This window comes from Colossoma macropomum, unplaced genomic scaffold (assembly GCF_904425465.1).
Source record: "Colossoma macropomum unplaced genomic scaffold, Colossoma_macropomum, whole genome shotgun sequence".
Classification (NCBI taxonomy): domain Eukaryota; kingdom Metazoa; phylum Chordata; class Actinopteri; order Characiformes; family Serrasalmidae; genus Colossoma; species Colossoma macropomum.
Genome location: NW_023494792.1, coordinates 27920388 through 27934100, shown reverse-complemented (window position 1 = coordinate 27934100; position 13713 = coordinate 27920388). Strand labels below are relative to the sequence as shown.

General features: G+C 41.0%; 1 protein-coding gene across 1 annotated transcript; it reads right to left on the bottom strand.

Annotated features, from left to right (window-relative positions):
* Positions 1-45: 45 nt before the first annotated feature.
* On the bottom strand, positions 46-10502 carry fam3c (FAM3 metabolism regulating signaling molecule C). Its single transcript, XM_036576766.1, has 10 exons — positions 10410-10502; positions 9537-9608; positions 9328-9432; positions 7855-7881; positions 6161-6284; positions 2586-2644; positions 2441-2491; positions 2073-2157; positions 1220-1346; positions 46-974 (listed from the first exon to the last, which is right to left on the bottom strand). Exons 2-10 carry the CDS (start codon positions 9550-9552, stop codon positions 885-887), a joined length of 684 nt encoding a protein of 227 aa, XP_036432659.1. The 5' UTR covers positions 9553-9608; positions 10410-10502; the 3' UTR covers positions 46-884.
* Positions 10503-13713: the final 3211 nt, after the last annotated feature.

The window sequence follows — 13713 nt, the reverse complement described above, 5'->3', positions numbered from 1 at the left end:
TGAAGAACAGGGTAAAAGGGGGCTAACAAAGTATGCAGAGAAACAGATGGACTACAGTCTGTAACTGTAGAACTACTAAGTGCACCTATATACTAAGTGGAGCTGATAAAATTAGTGTAGAAACAAGGTGGTTTTAATGAAGTGGCTGGTCAGTGTATATGCAGCCTTTCATGAACTAGCACTAGGAGTTAGAAATATTGGGCCTCATTCATCAACTGTTCTTAAGAAGAAATTTCTTCGTAAAACTCATTTACGTAGTTTTCATGAAGATTCGGATATTCACCAGTGTTTTCTTATTTGGAATTGAGATTAGTTACGCACTAAGCCTTGCATGTGATGTGCTCTGTATTATTCCTGTCTATCTAAAATGACTGTCCTCAAGACAGGCATTAAAAACTACTTAAATTATTGCAACATTATCGATACAGATAAACAGTGAGATAAACATGACCAATGATCTATTTAGTGACAATATCAGGGCTCACAAGTATGACTGTCATTAGTCAATAGTATAGGAATCTAATACAACAGAAGCACTGAGATTGAGACAGAACGGACTTGGCAAACACAGCGAAAACCTTTTTTTTTGTTTCCCAGCACACTCGATTAATGAGTAAAGCTGTATATAAATACAAATAGCCAGTTGTAACAGGCATAACAAAAGGTACAGCAGTTAAGGTAAACTGCAACATTTTGAATTTAGGTTGATGAATTAGTAAATTTAGGCTGGTGTTCATAATACCTAAACGTAAAGACCTTTTCCATATAGTGGTGGAATCTGGAGGAATTTTAAATCTTACTGGAATTTTCTTTCTTTGTTTTTTTAAGCTTTCACTGACTGGGCACATGGATTGTGGGTCATTTGGTCCAAGAGAGCTGATGTTTCAGTCTTGTCTTCGAGGAATACATCCCTCCATTTCCAGAACTTCTGGCCAGCCTTCATACTTGTTGGACTCTGCGTTGTTCTTGATGTGCTGAGCACAATAAACAAGGTTAATTTGCATTTCACTTCACAGAACCAGAACTTACAGACTACTCTTTTAAGAAATTTTACTCTTATTTGTCTGTGAACTTGGAACGACAGTAACAAGATGGTCCCAAATAAGTTGTATTTGTAAGACAAGGCATGCTCCTTTTCCAACACCAATGTGAACACAAACGTCCAGACCACAGCTTCCTCTGACAATGTTTAACAGTTAGATTAACTGTGCAAATTCACCTGTTCAAAGGGACTCTTTGTTTTGATCCCCTTTCCTCCAACGAAGATCCAGTTGTCCCTGAAGCCTAGTGAGCTGATATTTGAACTTCCCAGGTCTGATATTAGCTGCTTTGCCTCATCATTCAGCCTGTTTGATACAAAGGAAATCATAAGAAGACTTTAGAAACAATCATTTTATTTTCTGACCTTACACCTTCCAAATTAACTTTAGGCTGCAGTTTAGGTGCAAATAGTAGTGATGCAAGATATAAACTGGCGGATTTTTGCTTCAAATCAGACAATCAGAAAATGTATTTTTTATTTCGAGTGATCTGTGTTATAGGTTTATGGCATAAATAACAGGAGGCAGGAATGCACTCGCTCTGTTTGAGTGCAGCCGCTACACCTATACCACCATATCGTTATACATGACTCGTTGTGCTAAATAGCCAGTGGCCTCTTACTTTCAAAGTAGCACTTTGTTTGTTATATAAATAGGCAACCATTTTTTTTTAATTACAATTTTGGCAAGTTTGGCTTGTTAAAGAGCAAATAATGTTATTTATTTTGTGTTCTTTGTGCGTTTCATGTGTTCTCAGTGTGAGCTTCGAGTTAAAAACATAAATGCTGATCAAAGACAGCCACTGACCAACTTGGCTGTAGAGAACTTAGAATCAGTCATAAAAACTAATGAGCGGTGCATCTCTAATAAATAGTACTTTTTTAAAATTATTCAAATACCACTCCACTTTAACCTCAAATATCTTTCAAGACAAAAACTATATAGAGAACTATAAATAATTACAAATTACAAAGACAATCTCCACAAAGAATATTCATATTCCAGGTCTGGCTATAAGTAAGTAGCACTCACTTTGTAGCAGAGTCATCAAAAGTGGCCATCATGACAATTGTTCCATCTTCGATTTTGTTCAGAAACTGGATAAGTGGGTTGACATCTGGAGAGAGTTATATTTTTCCAACAATTAAATCATGAAATATCTATAAAAGAACAGCTGCTTTAAAAACTGCAGAGTATGGTCTTTTTAGGTTGCACTATTGTGCCATCTACTGTCTGCACATTTCATTTTTTTAAGCGGCACTGGATGCAAACAACTTAAACCTGATTTTATATCTACATGCTACATGTCTGCATGTATATACACATGCGCTACAGCAATGCATAATCACTGAAAAAGCAAATGAATAGTGTGAGAATGGATGGAGGAAACAAATGCTTACCTCCAGCCCACAGGTCAAAGAATTCAGTCTTGATGAGCTGGCCAGTCCTTCCTGTAACAAATAGAAATTTCATGTATTACAGTGATTACCAGTGATGATGGCTCACTAAAGTCCAAGTCTTCATTATAAAGCAGTCGAGCCCTACCATTGACCAGAGCGATGTTCAAACCCCTTCCTACGTTGTTCTTCACCCCACTCATCAATCTGAGGACAGAAATATCATGCAGAAAATTGTAAAGCTATCCAAGAAAAAAATCGCGAAGGATTTTTTTCCCCTCAAATTTGCACATCACAAATATTGGTACGCTTAAAAGTCTTACTGACAGGTAGTAATAATAATAATAATAATAATAATAATAATAATAATAAGATAATACAAAATGTTAAGTCTCATCACTCAAAAGCACAACCGCTTTAGTTCCTCTTTCACAGTTGCAAAACAAGCTAACTGTGGGTGTCTATTAAGCCTCATGTTAGCACTCTCTTTCAATATTGTGGCAGCTTAAAAATGACATGGTGATTGGCACTTCATGATGCAAAGTTGGGACGGATGCAGAGGATGTGGAGGTTGATAAGTAAATAGCTGTGTGAACAGGCAACATTATGGGCTAAAACAACATAAAAACCTTGAGAACTAGATGCAAGATCCCACATTTTTCTTTTCAAAAATGTCAAAATTCCTTTTTACATCACTATTTTCCAACCTCTCTTTATCCCATAGAATTAAACAGGCTGTTCTTGTTACTGTACCTTTAAGACAGACATATGTAAATATGCTCTGTTCTGACTGGCTGTCCTGTAATTTTCCTCATTCAAAAAGCAGTTTAGGCTGAAACACTCCATATAATTTCAGTTTGAATGAGCGGGACTAAACTGCCGTAGGCTAAACAGGAGGATATGCACGCGTTGGGTTTTATGACATCACACAAAGAGTAAATTCAAAACAAGCCGTTTTCTGTATGACTGTATGAACTGGGGAGTAAAAGGTATGTTTTGAAACTTGATGTCTGCATCCTACATTAAACTAACTTCTTAAAGGTGAGGAAAACAGGGTTTCACGTGATACTTAAATGGTCATCAGTGGTCATCTATAGTCTAATGAGTTCATATCTAATATTGGGAAACCCCTTCTAATTATTGAGTTCAGGTGTTTCAGCCCCCCCCTTGCTAACAGGTGGATAAAATTAAGCACATAGCCTTGCAGTCTCGATAGACAAACACTGGCAGTAGAATGGGTCCTAGTGAAGAGCTCTTTAAGAGTGACTTTAAACATGGCACTGTTATAGGATGCCACCTCTGCCACAAGTCAGTTTGTGAAATTTATGTCCTAATAGATCCGCTCCTGTCAACTGTAAGTGTGATTATTGTGAAATGGAAGCACCCAGGAGCAACAACAGCTCTGGAGCAGTGGAAACGTATTCTGTGGAGTGATGAATCACACTTCTCTATCTGATGGACGAGTCTGGGTTTGACAAATGCCAGGAAGACGTTACCTGCCTGACTGTATTGTGCCAACTGTAAAGTTGTGGAGGAGAAATAATGCTATAGGGTGTGTTTCAGGGGTTGGTCTAGAACCCTTATGCTAACCATACACTAGAAGACTTTGAGAAGAATTTGTAAAGACTTTTGAAAGACTAAAGTCTGAAACCCTCTCACACCTAAAGACAATGTCACAGCTTTTAGTCACAGACTATGATTTTGCAAAGACTGGGAATCTTGCAGGGTCACAATTTGCAGGACTGCAGCTAGGGTTTTGAGTTTATGTCCCATCATGCACCCGGTGGAAATGTACAAGCAGATAAACCCTTTCCTTCCACTACATAGCAGTACAGATGGGAAACTGGACATGTAAACATCTGGGGCTCAGATCAGTTCACTGTAGAACTGTATATTCTGGTAGATCATCGCCCAGAATTTTACTAATTAACCTGTAAAATGTGCAGTTACTTCTTTTTTTAACATGAAGATTTACACAACAAAACATGCAGCGATTCAGCACTGGTGACTGGGTGTTATGTACTAAACCATAAGAAACAAACAAGCAAAATAAGAAACCACTGTAACAGAAAGCAAAAAAAAAAATAATAATAATAATAAAATAAAATAAAATAATTGATGCTTCTTCAATGCCATTATTAAAGTCCTCTGCACATTTCCTTACATCACTGTTACACTCAGTGAACCTGAAATATTAAAACAGCCAGTTTACATTTTAAGTTAATATGATTATTGTATTAAAGTGGAGCAGATTTGCCTTTTAACAGAGATTTCAGGCTCTCACTCCAGCATTTTCTCCCTTGCTCTCTCTCTCTCTCTATCGCGCCATGCGCATGCGCTCGCCTGCTCACTCTCCCGTGTGCCCCTGGCACGTCACTATTTGCATGAGCCAAGACTTAAAACTTCCAATAATATTAAACACGGTTGATTTTGTCGTAGCATCAAGGCGTGAAAAAGACAGACCTAAAACAGCCGCCCTGACCACCTCACACTAAACGATCGAGATGACACGAACGTGACGCAACTCTAGCAAGACTCTCATGATTTTATTCCGACACTGGAAATTTGTCTGCGACAATGAAATCACTTGAAAAGTCCTTTGGTGTAAGGACGGCATTAGTTACAGTGAAGGGAAATCTTAATGCTTCAGCAGACCAAGACATTTTGGACAATTGAATGCTTCCAACTTAGTGGGAACAGTTTAGGGAAGACCCTTTTCTGTTCCAGCATGACTGTGCCCCAATGCACAAAGCAAGGGCCATAAAGACATGACTGGGTGAGTTTGGTGTGGAAAAACCTGACTGACCTGCACAGAGCCCTGACCTCAACCCCACTGAACACCTTTGGGATGAACTAGAACAGAGATTCTGAGCCAGGCCTTCTCATCCAACATCAGTATCTGACCTCACAAATGCTCTTCTGGATGAATGGGCAAAAATTCCCACAGACACTCCAAAATCTTGTAGAAAGTTTCCCAATAAAGTGGAAACTAGGTTATGTGGTCAAATAAGACCAAAACAGAGCCGTTTGCCCACAAAGGCGGATTAGCTGCAAAAAGGAAAAAGAACCTTATACTGTGCGAAATACATTATATGATAAGTGATTAGACTTAGAAGAAAAACATTGTTACGATCATGGCATCATGCATCTCAAGCTCCTTAACATTTTCAAAATCTGGTTGCTTCTGACAAAAGACTAAACCGGTTCATCACTGGATTTTCCACCAATAAAATGAGCCAAGCCATTTGTCTAGATCCACACAAACAAGGCTCACCAAATGACCATACTGCAATGACCATACCAGCATTCTGTGCTAAACCACACTGAAAGCCTGCAAGACAGGCTAAAGAGAAAAGGCTCAATCTAAAGCAAACAGACATACTCTGCATGGAGCTTGTTCTCCTTTCTCATCAGTATTACAGCTGATGCTACCTCAGCAAAGACAATGTTTGCGTACCAGACAAACATATGCTAAATATCAGAAAAAAACGGTTGAATGACATTTGTTGTTTATTATTTGAGAGCCAATGATTTCTAAATTCACTTTTCCTCAGTGCACTACAGAACGTCAGATGTGTTTCACAGTGAAACCTGTTCTTGCCTTCCTGCTACCACAACTTCAGCACTTGGAAACAGCCACTGCACACACATAACTTGCAGAGTCAACAGCGCAGATGGGGGAAAAAAAAGCACATACCAGGCAGAAAACGAAGAGATACTTACATATTGTCCTCTACGCATAGTTTGGGTCCAACTACACTGGCAGCTCCACTGGCCATCTTAAAGGAGAAGTGGTCTTCAGGACAGGGCTTCGACAGACCGCATTTGTAACGTGACTGCTTTGTAGCTAAAGAGAATGAATATGAATCAGCTTATCTTTCTTATACATTTACACATGCATGTTTGCTTTTCTGCAATTAATTATCCGTAATACTTTTTTCTCAAATGCAGTTGTGGAGTACTGTCATGCCCAGTTTAATGTTTTCATTCTAAGTCATAAAGCACGTGTCAATTAAGTGTTTAACTGAACCAGGTGTGCTGGAGCAGGTCAAACACTAGACTGTGGATGGCAGTGGAACTTCAAGACCAGATCTGAGAAGGACAAAGCTTTAAACAGGGAATTTCTAGTGAGAAGAACTGCTAATCAGTAACATCTTCTGGGTTTGTCAGATGCTAGAGGACGCTCCTGAGAGAGTCCAAAATGAATGGGTTCCTATGGAGTTTCTGTGTAAAATCATAGTTTAAAAAAAAAATCATGTAAATCATTTTTCTCATAGAGAAAAACTCTCTCATTTCAACATCTTAACACCACTGTTATATTTTTGAACACTCTTGAACTCCAGCTCCAGGACTTTCTAACTGTGCTTCGTGTACGTTCGTGACGTCAGTGAGCACGAACTGCTTCACTCAGCCAATGAGCTGATCAGCTCGCCAACCAATCAGCACTCAGTAGCAGTAATACTACTAGGCACCCTACTTGCTGTAAAAAAAAAATGAAACATACCAGTATGTTTTCTTTGACTTTTCTAAAGGAATACATTCTTCTATTTTCCAAAATTAAAGGATGATCCAACACAAATGGCCAGACACATGTTTAATTTTCAGCTCCAATCACCCCCATTCACTGAGGAGTTGCATGTGGGTCACTCTAGTGTTTTGCAGTCATTTTTGGTTATAAGAGGAGCAACGAGAGATGGTCAGGCTCCCCTTAAACTGGCTCGGTATGTATCATGCACAGGGTCATTTCAGAAATGCAAGTAAAATAAACAAAACATACACACACCCACACACAAACACACACACACATATTCCCAAAAGAAAGGCCAGATAAATGTGACAAAGCAAACACCTGTACCTCGTACCACACCCTCTATTAACTCCACAGCTACCTAGATCCTGTTAACAAACCATTGTGCAATACCACCTGCACACCCAGAAGGGATGTTTCGATCCCCAACACAGAAACATTATTTTTTCAAAGACTGACGAGTTAAGAATAAGTATTGCGGGTTAATAGATCCTGGGGTGAGAACTACGAAGCAAGATAAAATCTAAAAACTCTATGGCTTAGCTAAAGAATGCATTAACAAAGGGTCCTCATTCAAGCAGACACCGTTAAAGTTATTCGGACTTCTTGGAAATCTAAATTTGCAAAAATACATAACCTATACAGAACACCACTGACAACAAGGTCCCCAAGTGTACCTGTATTCACAATACTGATGAAAACTGGCAAAGTCCAGCCTATTGTAGCCAGTTTTCTTTAAGAAATCCTAGATATGGCAGACATGCTTTGTACTTATTCAGTGAATGCATGGATTTGAAACAAGACAGAATTCTATCATTTATATTAGTTATTTATTTAATTAGTGAACATTACTGAATTGGTACTAATGAAGGGTAATAAATATACTTACGGGCCTCTTCATTGGGGGCAGATCTTGCTGTAATGAAAAGGAGAAAATTCATCAAATGTGCTGTTTGTGCTACACAACAAGTGTCAATACAGCTAGAATCATATGAAATGGAAATTATATCTGGACCATAAAAACAACACAAAATACTTTTTCATTTAATAACAGCTAACATCCCACCTGAATAAGAATCCTAAAAGTTCCCTTAATCAAACACTTAACCTCAGTTTCACATACACTATAAGGACAAAGGTACTGGGACAACTACAGGAGCTTTTATGACATTCTAAACTCACAGGCATTAATATGAAGTTGGTCCCCCCTTTGCAGCTATAACAGCTTCCACTTTTCTAGGAAGCCTTCTACAAGATTTTGGAGTGTCTGTGGGAATTTCTGCCCATTCATCCAGAAGAGCATTTGTGAGGTCAGACACTGATGTTGGATGAGAAGGCCTGGCTCAGAATCTCTGTTCTAGTTCACCTCAAAAATGTTCAACGGGGTTGAGGTCAGGGCTCTGAGCGGGCCAGTCAAGTTCTTCCACACCAAACTCACCCAGCCATGTCTTTATGGACCTTGCTTTGTGCACTGGTGTGCAGTCATGCTGAAACAGAAAAGGGCCATCCTCAAACTGTTCCCACAAACTGTTCCTTCGCTGGAACTAAGGGGCCTAGACCATCCCTGAAAAACAACCCCATAGCATTATCCCTCCTCCACAATGCAGTCAGCCAGGTAACGTTCTCCTGCCATTCACTCAGAGAAGCATGATTCATCACTCCATAGAATACGTTTCCACTGCTCCAGAGTCCAGTGGCGGCGTGCTTTACACCACTCCATCTGACGCTTGGCACTGTTCTTAGTGATGTAAGGCTTGCATGCAGCTGCTCGGCCATGGAAACTCATGCCATGAAGCTCCCAGCAGAGTTTTGTGCTGATTTTAATAGCAGAGGAGGTTTGGAACTATGCAGTTAGTGAGTCAGCAGAGCAGTGGCAACTTTTATGCACTATGCGCCTCAGCACTCACCGACTCTGCTCTGTAACTTTAAGTGGTCTGACACTTGGTGGCTGAGTTGCTGTGGTTTCTAAACGCTTCCATTTTTCAATCATCCCACTCTCGGTTGATTGGGGAATATCTAGGAGGGAAGAAATTTCATGACCTGACTTGGTATCTGATTACAGTATCAAACTCTTTAGAAGGACCTGTTCTTTTACAAATGTTCGTAAAGGCAGACTGCATGGCTAGGTGCTTGATGTTATACACCCGTGGCAATGGGACTGAATGAAACACCTGATTTCAATGATCAAGAGGTGTTTACCAACACTTTTGTCCATATAGTGTATTTGCCCATGTCAATGTTTTCTCTGCTCTAACACAGATAATCTGTTTGCAGTTTGTAATAAACTCAAGTGAAATGCCTACAACGCTGAGCACTTCCATAGTAAAAAGAACGTTCCAGATCACGGGCTGGGTATATTTACCGAACATACGAGCGAAATTAAAGTCCAAGTTAATTTCTAGGAGCTCAAAGGCGAGAAAAGCTGCCAAGAAGAAGACAGAAACCAGTGCTGCCAACTTCAGGATTCCTGTAAGAGAACACAGAGATGCTGAACTGAAAAAAGCTGCACTCAAATCCTCAATTTATAAATAACCATAAAGCCTTACATGATAAATTAAAATGAAGACTGACCTCCTGCTCTTATCATTTTGTAAAATGCGTATTTCACTGCGAGAACAGATATCAGCAAAAGGAGATTCAAACCTAAAACACAAGGAAGATTTTAGCACAAGTAGTTAGCTAGGTAAGTCGCTAGTTAGGTAACTTAGAGATACAGATAGGTTAGATACTTTTGATCGGATAATAAGCCACTGTTTCTCTTTAATGAGATGAGTGACAGTGTCTTTATCAGTGTGAATGCGGAATCTGAAATCAAGCATAAATATAGCTACAACGCAGACACCGTCCGACACTCTGACCAGGAAGCTATTAGCTAGCTAGCACAACTTCAGTAAAATCAACATAGAGAAAGCTGACCTGTTCAAAACAGTGGGCTAAGCTGCATATTCAGCAGAAACACGGTGCTAAAATTATATAAAGTTATTAGACAAATGCTGATCAACTAAGGCTAATAACGAAGTAGCCAGCAAACTGAGTACAAGACGAAACTAACGTTAGCAGCGCTGAGGCTCTCTTAACTCTCTACTAACGTCAGCCTCCTCCGCTTAGCTACCAAAACAGAAATGTCCAGCTACCCAGACAGCTAATTCATTTAATACCTCTGCGCTGACAGTGCATATTCGTGAACTAGACAACCAGGAAGATAGATAGCTATATAACTACACCACAACGCTAATACGGTTAGGCAATGCTCCGGCTAAGTTCCGGTGCTAACGACAATTCACCTCGTACAGAACAGCGTTAGCAGCTGAGCCTCCCAGCTATCTTCCTCAACCAGCTAGCGAAGATAAACGCAAGACACACATTAAAAAGAAAACAGATACGAATGTGCTCCAAAACATACAAAGGATACAGCTGTTCAAGAAAGCTCGGGAAATCACTAACCTGACTCAGCTCAGTCACGGCACCTGACTGCCACGAACACACCGAAACACAGCCGCAGAAATATGCAGGTCTTCCACAAACCACGAGGGGGCGTGGCATCGAATGACTAAAAGCACACAGGGGGCGTGTTTTCAGCGCCTGACAGCACACGAGGGCGTGGCCTCTAGTGACAGACAGAACACGCGGGCGTGTTTTCCGTGACTGACAGCGACTTGAGCAGCTTCTCAAACCATGATCTAGACTGCAGGAGGAAGAATGCTGTTCAGGGTGTTTTTTTGTTTTTTTTTTCGTGTGAAAAATCCACCCAGACTAGAAAGGTGAAGAAGTAAGTAGGTTCCTCTGCAATGAACCATTTCACCAATGACCACTTTAAAACACCTTGTTTACATCTCAACCACACCATTATATAGAAATGATTAAAAATCGGTGGATTTCCTCTTTAATGTGTTTAGCATTGGCTTTGGTCAGTGGTCTGTGTGGCAGCCCTGTTAGGTCTGTGAAGTGAATAGTGCCTAATGACCTAATGCACAACGTCATTAATTCAGCCTCGCTCTGTCAGAAGCAAGCTCTCTGACACGGTGAACGAGGCTAACAGGCAAGCTGAACTGTTCCCAGTGAGCTAACAACTGGGTCACCAAACACTACCTGCTTCATGTCACCTCATTCAGTTGGAGAATACTGGCGAGCCTCTCTCCAAAGCAGCAAGCTACCACACTATACTGTGTTTCAAAAGAAACATGGTGATGGCAGATCCCTCACTCGCCATGGAGAAGTGTGAAGCCCCAGCCAAGACGTGTCTGTGAGAATAAGATCTTGAGCATGGACACTCACTCGGTTTGCACTTTGTGTCTAGGGCTGCAACATGTCCATGCTACACTAGCATCTCTGGGTTCATGTGAACACTGTGCTTGCTTTCCCCCTAAGAGCCTCAAAGCATGAAAGCAGACACTCTCAAACCAGTGGACTCAGCTGGCAGCTCTCAGGAACCCTATCTATCTAACTATCTATCTACTATATTAGCTGATGAAGTGGACACCAGCATCCCGGCTCTGCTCCACGTGGCCCCAAAAGCTTGGTATCCATTGGTCAGACGTCTTCAAGGAAGACCATGCCTTGCTATAAGGGGAAGCAGCAGTGCTTCACAAGACAACTGCTGCCAGTTTGACACACGTTCATAGAGCAGTCCTTTTTCTGCAAAGGAGGTTCAGCACTCAAGTGGGTCGACATGGAGAGCAGTAGATTTTCTCATCTGCCCCCCTTATAGCATCCCACAACCTGCCCACCTAGAAGTTGACTGTCTTCAGTCTTCAATGACTGAAAGGCAGCTGCCATGTCCGTAAGGGCCGTGAACGCATAACAGTTGCTGATGGCCTATCAGGCAGAACTGGAGCTGCTAGACGAGGCTCTGGACACCAGAGGCCTCATCAGCCCAGCGGTCGCCACCGTGCAGAAGCAGTGTGAAGAAAAAAAGTAAGAGGAAGGTACCCCAAGAAGGTACGAATGCCCCTCTCATTGGGACCTCGGCAGAAGCTGTGGCTTCACCACCAGGATTCCGAATCTCATAGCAGCAGCCCTCACAACAGGCTGCGGCCCAGGACCAGAGCAAAGCCCATCAGCCTAAAGGTGCTTGGATTAAGAAGCCCTTCATCCCCACTGTGACACATGGAGGTCACTCTGCACACCCCCAACCCCGAATCAGGGGGTAAAGAAAAAAAGACACGCCACCTAGATTGGTCTCTAATTTCTGCCTCCTCTACTCCCCGGTAGCCCAGTCCCAAGTGGCGCATTCACAATCCTGCAGTCCAAATTTCCGCATGCACACGAGGACCACAAGGGAGCCCCATTACTCATTTTGCAGTTCAAAGGGAATCAGTAGTGCCCTCTGTGCACCGTTACTACGGACTCTAGCAAGGACTGCATCAATGCGGAGTCATCAGCGGCCTATTATTTAAAATTGAGGTAGAGCTTGCCAGTAGGTCCAGAGGGGGTGTTAATATTGACATGGCATGCATCAATGGCGTCTACACATTTTGAGAAGAGGGGCAGTTTATCTAGCAGCTCAAACCTCATCATAACCATAACCAACCTCATCAGGCACCTGAGTGTTAGGCAGCTTTTATCATTTGGTGTTGCAGTGTTGCAATCTTTTCAGACACCACATGGGCCAATCTGCACACCGTGGCCTTGGACCTGAAGAGTCTGGGACACCACACTGCATAATAAACTGAAAATATATGTTATCAGCACTATTATGTGTTGTTCCCTGCTGACATGGCAGCAGCCTAATCAGGGGGCAGGGTCCTGTTCTCCATCAAAATGTTTTCAACGCTGGTACAGTGGCTTTGACTTCAGCATTAATGTGTGCTTTGTCAGCCTATTATTTAAACATAAGTGTGTGTTTGTGTTTTCTCATTTTTTTCAATGTTTTTAAAGATCTATTTGATTTCTTTTATGGTGAAGTTGTAAGATTTTAAGTGTTTAAGCGTTTATATTTTTTTTAACGAAAAAACTGTCATACCTTGTCATGTCACTACCGAAACACAGAGTTTTAGTGCATTGGTCGAGCCTTACTTGAGCCACATCCCTGCACTTTCAGAGGTGGAAGTAAGACTGCATCCCTGTCCCTCATAGCCACATGGTGAGCAGTCAAATCTCATTGTTTTGAAGTAAATGTGTCCCAAAGTTTGAAAATCAGTGTGTAACATTAAGAATCGTCACTCCTGAAACATTTTTTCTGCCTTTTTGTGTTTTAATGACAAATATTATGATTTTATGAATGTATAACTGTTCAAAGCTTTGTTTGTTAGTCATGTACTGGCTAGCGATTTTGATATTTATTGTTTATTCTACATTTATTATTCATATTTTTTACTTAAACTGCTTAAGATGTGGGCTTGTGATCATCTTTTGTTCTTCTTGTGCACCCATCATCATCATCATCATGTAAGATTTAACTATGCTGTAGGAACAGAGCCTCAAAAATAAGCTGGACGTGCTGCTAATGTACAGTTCTTAATACTAATACTGTTCTTAGTAAAGCTGCTCTAGATCACAGTGCACATAACTACACAACTAGCTTCAATCCTTCTTAGCAACAGTGATGAAAGAGTGGTAACCTCACAATTATTAATACAATTACTGCTATCATTAACCTCACAAATTCCACACCAACTGAAAGAACATGACATTGGGAGTGATTTACATCAGGCTACTATACAGTCTTGCTTCCTATTTACACACCTAGCTGAGCGTCTTTTTCCAAAACTAAGGTCTGCTGGCAGTCTAGCCTTATTTTCTCCAGCAG